The 15480-nt window shown below is 50.1% G+C and overlaps 1 protein-coding gene across 8 annotated transcripts; it reads right to left on the reverse strand.

The window, feature by feature from the left end:
• Positions 1-75: 75 nt before the first annotated feature.
• On the reverse strand, positions 76-14339 carry tp53bp1 (tumor protein p53 binding protein, 1). 8 transcript variants are annotated; one of them, XM_068316124.1, is made up of 29 exons: positions 14185-14339; positions 11592-11808; positions 10841-10928; positions 10652-10736; positions 10511-10578; positions 10257-10361; positions 9454-9499; positions 9216-9355; positions 9020-9131; positions 8846-8940; positions 8563-8753; positions 7382-8312; positions 7140-7256; positions 6886-7062; positions 6732-6798; positions 6570-6644; positions 5844-6072; positions 5670-5738; positions 5432-5584; positions 4656-4855; positions 4246-4419; positions 3241-3650; positions 2717-2908; positions 2443-2619; positions 1339-1527; positions 1166-1260; positions 554-750; positions 356-483; positions 76-275 (listed from the first exon to the last, which is right to left on the reverse strand). In XM_068316124.1, exons 2-29 carry the CDS (start codon positions 11769-11771, stop codon positions 91-93), a joined length of 4875 nt encoding a protein of 1624 aa, XP_068172225.1. In that variant the 5' UTR covers positions 11772-11808; positions 14185-14339; the 3' UTR covers positions 76-90. The 8 variants fall into 8 exon arrangements, with proteins under 8 accessions (XP_068172225.1, XP_068172240.1, XP_068172255.1 ...); XM_068316139.1 differs by lacking the exon at positions 14185-14339 and adding an exon at positions 11942-12075 and having other exon boundaries at positions 9454-9496; XM_068316154.1 differs by lacking the exon at positions 14185-14339 and adding an exon at positions 11942-12075 and having other exon boundaries at positions 3241-3647; positions 6570-6641.
• Between the last annotated feature and the right edge of the window lie 1141 nt (positions 14340-15480).

Here is a 15480-nt window from a genome sequence, read left to right on the forward strand (position 1 = left end):
CACTTTTTATTCTGGCATAAAAACCGAGGGGATTATGGTATGTACAGCAGAGGCATGCAAGCAACACTTAATGTGGTCCGAGGCGTGGGATTACGAGGCGTAGTCGTGGCGATACTGAGGCTCGCTGTGGAATCCCAGGCGCTCCCCGTGGACGACGCTCTGGATGAGCCACTCGGGCGACACCAGCGGGACGTCATGTGACGTCGCCGTTTGCTCCAGCGGCGGCGGACAGGCGCCGTCCGTCACCACCACGTCGTACTTGTCAGCAGGAATGTCTGCAGACGGACAAAACATTTATTTATTTTTACAGTGCATCTGATGTGGATGTGGTGTCGAGGTGGGTGGGTGGGGGTACCTGAGTCTGTCAGGCACTGTCGCACAGAGGAACCCCCGCCCATGGCGATCAGCTGCGCCCACAGATCCACCGGCTCGTCGAACACCAGCAGGACCCGCAGGGCTTTGAAGGGGCTGCAGCGAGAATGCCTGATGGGAAAAAGGGTGTCATCTGAGAACCTTCACAACCCCCCTCCCCACCCCTCCGGTTACTCCCTACCATTCTACGATGGCGCCGTCCGATCCCACGCCGGCGGGCAGCAGGTAGTTCCTGTAGTTGAGCAGCTTGTTGTCTCTGCAGCAGTCTCGCACCCAGATGTGCGACACGCACGGAACGCCGCTGGCCAGACACAGCAGGTACTTCCTGGTGCGACAGTGTTGGTCAGCGATCAGCAGACTCTGGTAGGCCGCCTTACACTGAGGGGGAGGCAGGAAGACCACAGGGGGGGGGCGTCAGGCAACATCGCCCCGTTTTATTCTACAACAGAACTAGTTAATTCCACATCTGGTTCGAACAGGAGATCATCGAGATACGAGCCGTGCTTCAGGACACCACCACTAGTGGGCGTATGGATACAACACCAGTGAGACCGGATCTCGTTCTTTAAAGGGGGCGGCGGATTGATACACCAGTGAGACCGGATCTCGTTCTTTAAAGGGGGCGGAGGATTGATACACCAGTGAGACCGGATCTCGTTCTTTAAAGGGGGCGGCGGATTGATACACCAGTGAGACCGGATCTCGTTCTTTAAAGGGGGCGGCGGATTGATACACCAGTGACACCGGATCTCGTTCTTTCAATTTGTAATCGCGGTAGGAATGTAGTTCCTACCTGCTCTTCGTTGAAGTCCGGCAGGACGAAGCCTCCCCCCGCCTGCAGCTGGGACTCTGTGTACGCTTTATTATATGGACCCGTCTGAACGTACTCTGTGGGGGGGGTGACAAAAAGAAGGATCTATTCACATCTTTTAACAACAAACTTCCTGACCTTCGTTTCCTCCTCACCTTCCTCTTCGTCGCCGGAGAGCTTGTTGCTCAGCCGGTCGATCTCGGACGAGGCGGTCAGCATGAAGGCGAAGCCCATGAAGAGTGATGCATTCTGGGGCAGCGGGCCGTGAGTCTCCTCCACGTCGCAGCTCCGCCCGGGGAGGTCGGTGCCGCTGCCGGAGGTGTTGCACACTCCGAGCCGCTGGGCTGGGAACAGAAAGAAAGGTCGGGAAAACCGCTGGGGATGTCGGATCGGGATGGAACGATAGGTCAAAGGTCACCAGCAGCTCACCCATGACTTTTAAAAGAAATACACACTCCCTTCCCTCCACCAGTGGCCCAACACCGGTGTGTGTCTTTAGTTACCGGATGAGCAGCAGAGGACGGATCGCAGCAACGTCTCCGTTACGTTCAACACAAGAATCACACATTAACGCCTCCGACCGGCAGAGAGCGTCAGACATCACTTAGAATCAGTCGGGCTTTACTTCAATAGATTCAGACAGAAAACAAGGCTTTAAACGCAGCATCATGGAGCAAAAACGGGGATAAAACGTTAAAACATGACAGAGCAGGAGGCGTCTACCTCCAGAGTGGGTGACTGGTAACCATGGAGACCAGAAATTGACATTTTTATTGGATATATTTCATAAAATTTCATCAACTCGGTCAGTTTCATTGATTACGCGGCGATTCTGTTGAAACCCCTGTTTCTGTTGGTACATCCCAGGGGATCGGAATTTTTATTTTTAAGTTCTCGCTTATTTTTGGTAGAACTTCCGATAACTGGAACTTTTTTTTTTTTTTAATAGATGATTAAAAAGAGGTTCTGGAACTTTACTTGAGTTAATTTAACGGAACAGTTAAAACACTGAAAACCAGTCGAATCCATAAATACGTTGCATCAAAAGTCCATCCACATAAAAACACACATTAAAAATATAACTTCAGTTCATCGTCATTAAAAATACAAGTTGAGTAGTTAAAAAAAAATTATTTAAAAAAAAAAAAAATTACGTCAATAAAATTAAGTGAAGAAAAACATCTTCTGATCGATTAAAAAAATAAATTAAAAAAATTAAAAAGGGCGGAGTCACGGTTTTCCTGAGGGCGGCGCCGTACCGGCTTGAGCACCGGGGCCCCTGCGGCCCCTCTTGGCCGGCGTCCGGTCGTCCTCGGACGTCATCAGCTTCCTCTTGCCGGAAGGGCCGGGGGTGCGGGGGCCGCTGGATGAGCTGCGATTGGGCGTGTTCTCCCCCCCGGCTCCTCTGCGCCTCCTCTTCCCCTCCACCAGGTTGTCTGAGGAGAACATGGACATCCGGGGGGTGAGGATTACGATCCAAGGGTCCCGCTTCGGGGTAGGGGGATAGGGGTGGGGGTGGGGGTGGAGTCTTACCCAGGCTGATGTCGGACGCCTTGGCCAGGGGGGCGGAGGGCTCGTAGGGCCCCAGGCTGTGCTGCTCCCGCAGCTTGTTGCCCTGCTCCAGCGACAGGATGATGGCGGTGCGGTTGTACCACTGCCTCTGGCCGTCCCTCTCCACGCTGTAGAACAACTCGGGCCCCTCCGTCTTGTGGCCCCTGACGACCCCTGCGGGAAGACCAGGCGATCAATACGTCTGATCGGATATTCCGTGACAGTATAGTGTTTCGGTCCGTGTAGCGGTGATGCATGTATTTATGCGCACTGGATTATAAAGCGCACTGGATTATAAGGCGCACTGGGTTATAAGGCGCACTGGATTATAAGGCGCACTGGATTATAAGGCGCACTGGGTTATAAAGTGCACTGGGTTATAAGGCGCACTGTCGTTTTGTCCGCCTTATAATGCGGAAAAAAACATTTAAGTGTCTTTATTGATGGAAGCAGCCGGAGAAACGACAGGAAGTGACCGCTCCACACGTGTAGCTCCTCCCCCTCACCTATGCTGAAGTACTCGTCCTCCAGCAGGGCGGTGACCTCGGTCTCCAGGGGGATGGGGTCGCAAAGCAGAATGTCCTTCCCCGCCACCTCGCACTCGTATCCGTCGTCGAAGCGCATCCGGAAGCGCCCCTCGCCGGCGTCGCCGACGATGCGTCCCGAGTAGAAGTACCCGTTGGACGACCACTTGGCGACCACGCGCAGACCCACGAAGCTGCTGCCCGCCGCGCCGCCGCCGGCGTCCTCCTCCTCCTCCTCCGACAACGACGAGCGGAGGGAGTCCGAGCGGCCGGGGGGCTCGGCGTCCGTCGGGCTGATGGGGAGGAGGCGTGGGGGGAGCGCGCGGATGTAGGGCTCGTCCTCCGAGGAGGACGGAGGCGGCGCCAGGCGCTGCAGCGAGACGCCGCCTCTTCTTAGAGAGAGAAACAGTCTGGTCAGCGTCAGGCGGACATTCAAAGGTTCCCGCCTTTTCTGACTGATTAAAGAAATAAATTGATTAGAAATATGGGGGAACTGTATCTCCAATATATAAAATATAAAAATTTGTATTAAATTTATACATTTTTATGTAATATACAAAATATAAAATAAAATATAAAAATATAAAATTTATGTAAATATATTAAATATAAATATATTTATATACATTTTTATATCATAAATAAAATTTTCTATCAAATATAAATATAAAATATCTCCAAAAGATGAAGAAAACTGCAGATCGGCAGTTCGATTCCCGCTCCCGCCCCCTAGTGTGTGGTTGTGTGTATTACAGGGGCCTGTACACACAGGCCCCTGTGTGTACATAATTATATGTTAGCTTGAAAGGCTTTTTTTTTTTTACACACACCAAAAATTAAAAAAAAAAAAGTCTGACAAACAAACAAATAGATGATTAGTTATTGATTATTAGTTGCAGCTCTGAACAGAAACATTAGTAATAAGTGAGAAAGAGTGAAACCAGAGTGGGTGTGGATCTGCTGCAGGTGGAGCCTCAGAGGACTCACCTGGACAGGGGGGAGCGTGACGGGGGCCGGCCCCTTCTGGCCCTCCCTCTGGGGTTCAGCGGGGGGGCGAAGGCCCTGGACCCCAGGGTGCCGTAGCCTCTGTCCACTGTCAGCGCTGACCCCGCCCTGTGACCCCTTTGACCCCTCTGTTGATGCCCGCCTCCCCTCCTCGGACTGCGGACACACAGAGGGGACGAATGGGGGAGGAAGGGGGGTGTGGGGGGGCATGTCAGGTTGCACAGGCGCCGGTCGGATCCGATCTACGCCGGTGAGCAACCTGCCCCCCCTCAGCGGGATCAGCCAATCACTGAGACAGGAAGGAGTTAGGAAGTCCAGGAAGGAGGAAGGAGCGGCAGGCGACCGGCGCAGACAGGAAGGGGGGACAGGGGTGAGGGGGGCGGGGTTTATACCTGATGGGTTTGGCGCCTCGTTTGGGCGGCGCGACGAAGTCCGGCCTGGCGGCGCCGGCGCTGCTGCCGGTCCCCGACGCTTTGGACGACAGCGAGCTGATGTCGGCGAGGTCGCCGGAGGTCAGGGAGCTGCTGATGGTGCGGCACGGCGACGCGTCGCTGTCCAGCACCTGGCAGTCCACCACCGGGTCCTCGCTCTCCTGATGACATCACGCCACCCCGTCAAATCCGGCCAAGTCCGATCCACAACGGCGGGTCGGTCAGTGTTTTCAGCACTGTATATACAGGCAAACCTCGGTTTCCGACCACAATTCGTTCGAATAGCGATTTGTTCGAATTCCAAATACATTTTTTTCCCGTTACAAATAGCGTAAATGGTCTTAATCCGTTCCAAAGACGCTAGAAAACGACTTTTTTTCAACATAATATGTTATTTCATAACGTCATTTATATATCAAATTGTATAGGAATGAAACATATCAAAGAAATGTAAAAGAAAGAAGCAAACGGGAGGAAGGAAGGAAACGTCTACGTAACAGTGAACCAAAACAAAAAACACATTATCGTCACGTTTTCTCTCGACTTTTCTTCCCTTTTCTGGCGCTTGTGGGCGAGAAAAAGGCGTTTGTTTCGCGTTTCGACTTTCAAATTTTGTTCAACTTCTAAGACAAAAAAAAAATTTCAGAATTTTTTTTGGTCAAATTCCAATTTGTTCGATGTCCAAAGTGTTCGAAAACCAAGGTTTTGCTTGTACGTGGCAGGAAACGCGTCGTCACCTCTGAGACTTTGCGATCCACCTCTTTTCCGTCCTCGTAATATACGTCGGTGACGATCCGCGTGATCGTCGTCCGCACTTCCTGGATGGTGCGCACGTGTCTGCGGTGGGAGGGGCCGGCGGTACGTCGAGAGGGCGGAGACTCGTGTCCGCCCTTTGAGAGAGAAAGGCAGTGAATTGGACGGCGTTCAAACGGGAGGCGGGACTTCCTCGTCCACGTTGGATGCGGATTGGCCTACCCTGTCGGCGGGGGAGCGCAGCGCCGCGGCGTCGAAGCCGGTCTGCTGGGACACCGACCGCTGGCAGAGCTGCAACGCACGGGACAGGGAGGTCAACGCCGCCGCCGTACCCATATGGGGTAACAAGCTAGCAGCATTAGCTAGTTAGCATGAGTTAGCGTAGCCGTATCTGACCTTGCTGGACGGACTGGAGGCGTTGATGTTGGTCAAGATCCTCTGTCTGACCGGCGCCGGTGGATCCGGAGCTCGTCTGTCTCCGGAATGCTGGACGGGGCCTGGAGGAGGATCCTTAGGCTGCGCCAATGACTCCTGCAGCGAGGGCTCTGATTGGCTGTTGGGAAGGCTGTTGCATCCCACCAACGATGCCTGGGAGGTCGGGTGCGGCGACGCGAACAGCTTCCCTCTGCAGAAAAGAAACATCGCAAACGTGACGCTAAGGTCCGACAGACGCGCTACGGGAAGGTAGCATCGGTGTTAGCATTAGTGTTAGCATCGGCGCACAGGTGAGAGCCGCTTCGAAGAGGGAGGGGTCACAAATAGGTGAAATGACTTCAATTTGTCTGAAGCTCATCGTGTCCCAGGAGAGTGGAGGAAACACACAGCCAGACTGAAAAAGTAGGTCACACACACACACACACACACACACACACACACACACACACACACACACACACACACACACACACACAGTCCTACTTCTGTCTCCTGAAATAGACGACGTTGGGGTGAAACTATTTTTACCAGACTCTACCGGACACGTGGCGCCCCCTGCGGGTCAGACGGTGACATCGTTACCGTTTAAATCCGGTTCTACTTCCTGGGTCAGAACCAGAACTAAAACCTGAGTCCAGACAACCCGAAGGTTTCGCTCTTACACGTTTTGTTTTACCCTGGGCTCACCTGACCGCCGTGGCGTCCTTTGCATCCTGTTGTTGTCTGTGCGCCTGCCTGACGCGGCTGAAAACAGAGGGGCTGCTGGGAAAATAAAGCGTGAACGTGTTGGTTTTGGTTTCGTCCTGGACAGATTGAAACGATTTAAAAAGCAGAACGCCTCCAGGTCACCTGCTCACGGCGTTGGAAACGGAGGTAACCTTGACTCCGGGTCCGTCCTCCTCCGGCAGAACCGGCTCTGGAGAAAGAAAGACACGCCGCGTCACCATGGCAACCATGGCGTAACCGAGAGAGCGTCAGCGCGAAGGGAAGCCGCCGCTCTTACTCTGCAGGCTGAAGCGATCCGAGCTGCCCTCCTCCACGGGGGTCACCAGCTTCATCCTCAAGCTCAGCTTCCCCTCTGCCTTCCCCCCAGCCGACTCCCCCCCGCTGTCGCCCGACGAGACGGCGCCGGCCGAGACGTCGCCCGCTGCGTCCGACTTCTGGGAAAAGGAAGTGATCTCTGCGGAGAAAAGAGACAGGAAGTCGTCGTCAGGTCGACCCGACGCGTCGTTTAGAATAAAGGGGTGAGGAACCCACCGATGGGGGTGCTGTGTCTCAGCGTCTGCTTCAGCTGGTTGATGAGGGGGGGCGTGGCGCCGACGACGGGGCCAATCAGCTCCCCTTCTTTGGGGAGTGTGAAGTGGAAGGAGATTTCTGTAGGACAGAGATCAGAGGTCAGAGGTCAGCGTCTCCGAAACGATGGATGACTTCAGAATTTGCGTTCACATCTAAACCGGTTTCAGCTCTTAAACCGGATTCCAACCCCCCCCCCATCTCACCTCCTGAGCTGTCACTCAGACTCTTCTCTTTCAGGCCTTCGGGTTCAGGTCCCGCCTTCTCGGTCTGCGACAGCCTATCAGAGACCAGGTGGACCGTTTTGGTCTGAGCCGGCAAATGGTGTCCGTTGGTGGAGACGGTTTGCTCGTCTCTGATTGGCTGGAGGCTTTTGGGCAGCGTGACGTCTTTCTGGGAGTCTCGTTCGCTGTCCGACACCACGACGATGACGACGCCGTCGCCGCCGTCCTCCTCCTCCTCCATCGGCTCAGGCGTCAGCAGCTCGCTCTGGGACAGAACCAGAGCCAATCCCGACCCCCCCCCGTCCACCGCGCTCCCCTCCTCCTCCATCACCCCCTCCTCTTCATCCTCCAGCTTCCCTGCGACCGATTGGTCGTCGTCGGCTCCACACGTCTGCGACGATTCCGCCGCCTCCCCTCCTGGGGGGTCGGCGGATCCCTTCGCCTCGATCACGGACTGCGAGGGCAAACTGCTGGGCGTCTCCTGAACACAGCTGTTCCCCGTCGACTCAGGCGACCCCCCCTTCGGTTGGGAGCGGGAAACCGCGTCGGCGGCGCCCGCTTCGCCTTTTACATTCATGTTCTGAACATTCTGGGATGTCGTTCGACATTCGCCGTCGGGTTTTGACGCTCGGAAACCGGCGGCGCTTCGCGGTTCCGAAGGGACGCCGTTGGGTTTGTCGCCGCGCGGCGTCACGGAGTCGCTGGTGTCCACGCCGGGGGGGGCCTCGTCCAACTCCTCGATCTGCGTGGCCTGGCTGTCATCCTCCAGACGCTGAGACGTGGGGGCCGGGGGGCTGGGGTCGGTGTTCAGGGAGAGCTGCAGCGGAGACACGAAACACTCCGGGGGCGGCGGCGGCGTCTTCTTTTCCAGCGGTGGCGGCGCCCCCTGGCTCTGAGTCGGGACAAACACGTCCTGAGGAGACACGCCCGTGTGAGCGAAACGGACCAATCCCAAACCGGGAAATTCACAGGAGGTCAACGCCCAACCCTGAGTGTTTGAGTCGATCTCTGATCAATCAATAACAAAAAGGACGATTCCGTCGGAATGCGGAAATAGCGGCGCTAGCGAGCGAAAAAGTTGTCAGTTTTAGCCTTTTTCCCGTAAAAATAAGAACGCCACTGTGGCTACACGGTCTTAGAGCATTAGAGCAAACTTTACTCACGTGAGAGAACTCCGGCTGCGACGGTAACGGCAGTTTGGCTAACGTGAAACCAGGTGCACTCTGGGATACGGGAGTGGAGGCGGACGGTTGTGGCTTGGAGGCGGACTCCGTGTCCATCGGCTCCTCCTCCTCCCTCTCCTGCCCCGCCAGGTCTTCGGGGGGGAGCGACGTGTCCATCGGCTCGTCGGCACCTGGGGGAGCAGAGGAGCGATAGCGTTAGCATTAGCGTTAGCTCGTCCTCTCAGACGGAATCCAGAAACCCGGAGGAGGTCGAGTCGCCCACCGGGGTCGTGTTCCTGTTCGGTCGGCGAGCTGGGGACGATTAAAGGCGTGTGGGTGGAGTTATCCGGGGTGGGGGCGACGCAGTCGAGAGAGCTCCTGGGGAGGGAAAGGGGAGACTCGTTTATTCGCCGTCTGCTTCGAGTGCGGACAGGAGGACGGGGGCGCTCAGACTCACTGGGACAGACTCTCCTGCACCAGCGTTCCCTGTCCCGACAGGTGCAGCAGCCGCAGCGTGTGGGCCGGCGTGGCGTTCAGGTGCTGCTCGGGCTCCGACACGGTGCTGTCCACTGCAGACAGACGGGACAAAGACGGACGTCTGACCTTCAACCCGACATCACGACGGAAGCTGAACCCGAACGAGACCGGTTTACCCGTCTTATCGGTGTCAAACAGATCTTCCTGCGACGACGGGATCTCACACTCCTGCCGGTCCTGCTCAGACGGTCGGACGGTCTTTGAACGCACCGCGGCCTGGACGCCGCCCAGCGAGCTGCTGGAGCTGACCTCAGATCTGCAGGAGTGGAAGGAAAGAGACGCCCACTCAGCGCCGGAATCTACGCATCGAAAAAACAACAACAACAACGCTGCGTTCAAAGACGGCGCGGTTACCTCAGCGCTCTGCCGTCGCCGCCCTCGGAGGAGTTCTGCTTCGCTGCTGATGGAAGTGCACACTGGTTAATTCAGACTCAAACGCTGAGTAAATTAAGGGTCAAACGCTGCTTGAACGGAGATAAATGGAAAGAATTATCTTCTACTTCTTCACATCGTGACTGAAAAGGGTTAAAAATGTAGAAAAAACGAGCCGGAGCTGAAAACAACCTGAATATTTCTGATGAAAAACTAGATTCTAGCGCCTTTGTGGTCCAGTGTCTTTGGGCTATATCATCCTCTCTTCACACACTGTGACCCAACCGACGACCCACTTTCACTCCTTCCCACCCGCGGCGTCCGGTTCACTCACCAGTTTCACACCAAACTGAATTAACCCCTTCACTGCCGGCGCTTTGTACCAATCCATCTCCTTTGGTGGACTTTGTCCGACACCCTGACCTTTGACATCATGAACTGCCGCAACCTTTACATCCTCATCTGGATCAGTCGTCATGATGTTAAATTTCATGATTAGAAGCCTGACCAGAACGTCCCCGTCGGACGTCATCGGCAGCTGGTGACTGAAAATATTTTTACAACCAACTTTCCAGACTTTCCAAACCGTATTTCAAGCTAACAAATACATTTATAGATCACGACGCTAACGGAACAACATAAAAACTAATTCGGATAAAATAACGGTTTAAGATGATTCTTAACAGATGAACACCGTTTCTGGAAGACATTACCATCTTTTCTGCGCCCCCCCCCACCCCCCCCACCACCACCAGTATTCACACTAGATTCAGTGACTTTCTCACCGTCTGGCTGATTGACGACGTCTTCCTCCTCCTGGCTGTTCACCGCTTCGCTGTGCAGATCCTGACTCTGAGAGAGCTCCAGGAAGACTAACTGAGACGTTCCACCTGAGGCAGAGATTACATTGTGCTGATGAGGTCATTTTTAAGCTTTAAAGAAAAAAATACGATCTTCTTCAAAGGCGTGTTTGACCCAGAAAATTAAAATTCCGTCTTTATCTACTGCATTAACAACGATGGAACGTCACGTGTCTTACTTTCCGACTGAACGCATTGTGTTGTAGAATCGGCTCCAGATTCCAATTCATTGTCTTCTGTTGGACACCTGAGAAAACAAGACGACGTCTGTCTCAGCTCGAGCGTCACCAATCGGCAGAAACATCCAGCAAAACGCTTACGTCTTCTTGTTGGGAGGAGGGCAAACATTTTGAACTTGACTCTCCTCCTGGAATGCTGAACTGGGATTGGCCGCTGCCAGAACACCTAAATAATAATAGTAATAATAATAAAAAACAGCGTAATTTAAACACAGGATAAAAAAGAAATCAGAGATCAACACCACATCCATGTTGTTAAAAATCACTGACTGGGTTCATCCTGGCTGTTGGTCTGGGAGCTCTCTGATTGGCTGTCAGACTGAGAGCATCTGCTTCCTGGTGGGGAGGTTATGAGTTCCTGGAAGAGGACAAATTGTCGCTCGCATCAACAAAGCATCATCATTAATCGCTTTTTCCTTTTTCTAAAGATAGGATCCGTTATTTCATGTTCGTGAGACAAAAGCAGAAACTGTTACGTGTTGGACCAGGTAGAGAAGGATGACACAACGGGGGTAAAAACTATTGGACCAGAACAAACATAGAGAATATTTTGCATTCAGATGAGATGTGTGCTTCTCTGGGAGTCTCTCCGGTTCTGTTCTAGACGTGTAATAGACTCATGATCAGCTTTCATATCATTAATCATCAATAATCCGCTTTGTTACTAATTTCACTGCGACTCAGTCTCAACAGAAAATATTGCCTTTTTTCTTCTACTACATTAATGAAAAGATCAAAACGTGTGCACACAATTAATTTATAATATTTAGACTATCTCAGTTATAGGTTTTTGTACTTTGCATTTCCTTTTTGTGCACCAATCCTGTCTTTTGCACCAGTACTGCCGCTTTAAGTGCCTTTAATTGCCCCTTAGAAACAAATAAAGTATTTTTAATTGAATTGAAAAGGACCTGCATCCCCTCCTCCACTGCTGACCTGCAGGACTTCTAAAATGTGATCTAGTCCTGCAGGTGGATCACGATCACCCCACCAGAACCCCTAAACCCGGGTCGCATCCTACCAGAACCGGGCTGCGGGACGTGGGCTGCAGGCTGGACAGGCGTCGGGCCAGCAGAGCCCGGTAGCTGCTCTCGGGATCATCCTCCAAAGCGACGCTGTCCGGCTGAGAATCCTCCACGATCAGACACGGGTTGTCGGTCTGAGGCAGGCTGGAGTCCAGCTCACTCCCCGCGGGATCCATGGGCTCAGGCCGGGGGCGGAAGACCGGAAGTGCTCAGCTAGCCAAGAAGCAGTAAACAAGTTATTGGTAAGCGTTAGCATGCTAGCTAAAAGCACCGGTTAGCAGCCGATGCTGCGCTCAAAAACAAAGCTTGTTGTTGTAAATAACTAAAAATAAAAGTCAGAACTAACCTGGAATGACGTATTTAATAAAAATCATACGCATTAATTTATATTTTTATTCTTCCAGCTGACGCATTAAATTATTTTCGCAGGTAAAAACACTCGAACTCCGACAAAAGATCCGCTCCTCCCGGCAAAACTTGTGGAACGCGATCTCATTGGTCCGTTGACCCATTGACGTGATGACGTCACGACAAAATACCCATTAGTTTTATGGTTTCAGTACTTTTGTTTTTAACTTATCGTTTGTCGGAATTTGGTACGTGTTTTCTGTTATTATTGATTTTATGATATTTATTCATTACTTGCAGCTGAATAATATTGATATATATTTAAATTGATCCATTTCATAATAACTTCTTTTCAATTTAATTTATCTACATTGACATTTATAAATTCTATATTATTATTTTCACTGTATGTACCACGCATAGTGCTTCTAACAATTGTTAGAAGCACTATGCGTGGTACATACAGTAATAAGACATTATTAATAATGTCTTATTACATTCTAAATAAAACAAAATAACCCACAAAAGCAGAAGAATCTCCTTTAACCCAGACGATTACGGTCACCTTGTCTACAAAGAAAATGGATGGATAGATAAATAAAACAGCTATTAAATAGCTATTCGCTTCATTTAATTCCATCATTTGATTATATCATAAGAGAAATCTTTGGCCGTGGAATTCTTAAAAGAAATCTGAATCCAGATAAGATCAGCGCTAGAATCTAATGGATCTACACTTGAGTAATATCCTACTTCTCAAAAAAAAAAAATCCATTCCTAACTTTCTGAATATTCCTGCTAACAGAGAGACAAACAAACCGGCAGAGGCAAAAATATTACCTGCTTGACACAGGTAATGATAAATTGTGTTAAAGAGAAAAATCTAGGCCAGTACGTCCCACAGTGGGGCCCCAGAGTCCTTCATGGGTCCTTGAGACGCTTTCAGGGACACCAGAAAAAAATAAGACACGGTTCAACTTTCACCATCATTCCCCTCGGCTAACATTCACTCAGTGTGACGGCGTGTCATTCTCTGCTGCTCACTGATTTCACATCTTAATGATCACTCTGGATCACTCCGAAGGGCAAACCGGGAGCACAGGCTGAATGTGCGTCTGGGCTATTTTTAACATAGATAATATAAAATAAAATATCCGCCCTGATGATGCTCTGCTTCTGTTTCCACCCTGTGTGATGCCGCTTCTTTTTTAAAACACTGAAACGGGGGGAAGAAGAAGCTCGTATCAGATTAGATGCATTTCATAATCAAATACTAATGGGGAGGATGCTCAGAATTTTATATTAACATCACTTTGTCATCATCATATGACAGCCTCAGTTTCCATGGAGACACCATATTTTCCTGTAACCCAGCAGTTTATGCAAATTCAGAGAGAAAGTGGCAGCAAAGTAAAAAAAAAAAAAAAAAGGGCAATAATCATTGATTGACTGATTGGGGCTGCAGGAGAAAAGATAAGGCACGGATCCAACAACCTCCTGGAGTAAATAAAGAAAAAATAAAGCATCATGAGTGAAGACTTCAGCAATAAATGCATATTAGGAGGTGCACAGGTATAAAATATGAGAAATATCACCACCATAATAAGGATTAAAACATTCTAAAGCAGAATTTTCATTCTAGAATTCACAAAAATGCTGATTTTTGGAGCAGCATAGTGATTTTTTTTGTCTTGCAATATTTTTTTCATGTATATTTTGGGGTTTGTCTGCCCCTGTAAGTCAGATGAAGGTGCATCCTGCCAGACAGCAGCAGCATCAGCATCATCAGCATCCGCGGGGCCTGACCACAAGGTTTACAGCAGGGACATCATCACTGAGCATCATCCCAACATGAGCGCACGGAAACGGGAACAATGCAATCACGACTCCTGCTAAAACGAGCAAGCTGGAGGAGATTCCGACGAAGACAAGGAACAGAAACGCATCTTTACGCATTTGGATGCAGGTGGACATCCGATCTCCCCGCATCCGATCTTACCGGCTGGTAAAGTTCAGCACCCACGTCGTCTTTTTTTTTTTTTTTTTTTTTTTTGCACATCCACGTTCATAAAAAGGCGCAGCCACATCCCAAAATGTCTAATCTTGGCCACCTCTGCTTGAGGGAGGGGGTAGGTGGTTGGATGACAGACCGGAGGCGCATCCGTGCGCCCTCATCCCGAAACGGTTATTTCACGGTAATGCAAAATGAAAGATAACCAGTTTTTTGTTTGTTTTTTTTACCTTAGGAATCAATCTGTCCTCGCTCCGGTTCCCCCCGATTCTGGTTCACTTTTTCCTCCCCCCGGTTTTGGCAGCGATGATCATCCGAACATCACCCGGTGCGTCCCCGCCTCTGTTTAGCTGAGAGTCAGGGTGTGGAATACACACGCATGGCACGTAAAGATGCAAAGGCATTTTTTTTGTGTCACACACACTCCACACAAAACCCCGATTTGTCTGGAGTCAAACGTGGAGCCAAAACGTTTGAATTATTCATCATTAAAAAGGAAAGTTTCTTTTTTAAAAAAATGCAATTTAAAGTGAAGTCATATTTAAATGGGATGAATTGGAGTGATTGATTACAAACAAGGGCGTAGGTTTCATTTCAACATGTAAGGGGCCCCCCACATGTCCCCCACCCCCACCCCCAACAAAAAACATCATTTTTTTGTTGGAGGCTATGTTTAATTCATAAGATTCATGGTTCAGTTTTAAAATTGTTTTTGTTTCTGTTGTCAGATTTAGATCAAATGTGGGGTTTTTTTTGTGTTTTAAATTCGCTGCAGCTGCAGGAGACAAAAAAAAAGAAGAAGAAACAATTCATGCAGGATGAAAAGTATTTTATTATCATGCTAGACTTTAAAATTTGAAAATGAAATAAAATTTGAATTTGATTGATGGAGAATCTGGGTTCTGATCCAGGACTGGAGCAGTGTGTGTGTATGTGTGTGTGTGTGTGTGTGTGTGTGTGTGTTGGATCTGCCAGCGGGTGTGAATCCTGGTTTATGAGGACCTGGTACCGACCCAGAATGCATCTCAACTCAAACTCAACGCCAGCAGGGATCGACTCCAGCTCCTTTACGAGGCTGCAAAGCATAAGTGGTCATAAAAGTAAAATAAATGCAAAGATGTAATAAAAGGACTTTATATACATGAGTGACAGTTTATGTTTTAGTCTTTTATTAATCAATCTTTGGCTTTGGAATCATCATTTTATGTTAAAACAACATTACTCCAGATTACAGCTATATTAATGGATTTTAATGCATTTGTCTGTTTTAACTTCAAATGTTAAATTTCAATGTTTTTGTCTGTTATGTGTACCTTTTCTATATTTTTCTTTTATTTAATAAAATATACATCTTTTAATTTTTTTTAAAGCAAGTTTGATTTTCTTTGCATTGAACTAGTTATATCTGGTTATACCCAACTAGTTAACTGAAGTCATTTACCTGTGATTGACCTTCTCAGGCTGCACGTGCTGTGTGTTTATTGGCTGCAGTTCCCTCTCCGGCCAGCAGAGGGCAGGAGAGGCTG

This window comes from Antennarius striatus, chromosome 1, assembly GCF_040054535.1.
Source record: "Antennarius striatus isolate MH-2024 chromosome 1, ASM4005453v1, whole genome shotgun sequence".
Classification (NCBI taxonomy): Eukaryota; Metazoa; Chordata; class Actinopteri; order Lophiiformes; family Antennariidae; genus Antennarius; species Antennarius striatus.

What these genes read in the sequence shown, in the direction of transcription:
- tp53bp1 (XM_068316124.1), bottom strand. Translation starts at nt 11,771, where the DNA reads ATGGATCCCGCGGGGAGTGAGCTGGACTCCAGCCTGCCTCAGACCGAC. An exon ending in CGAACAGGAACACGACCCCG is followed by an intron (nt 8,754 to 8,845) that starts GTGGGCGACTCG and finishes CTGCTCCCCCAG; the next exon opens with GTGCCGACGAGCCGATGGAC. An exon ending in GGGCCCCGGTGCTCAAGCCG is followed by an intron (nt 1,528 to 2,442) that starts GTACGGCGCCGC and finishes TTCTGTTCCCAG; the next exon opens with CCCAGCGGCTCGGAGTGTGC.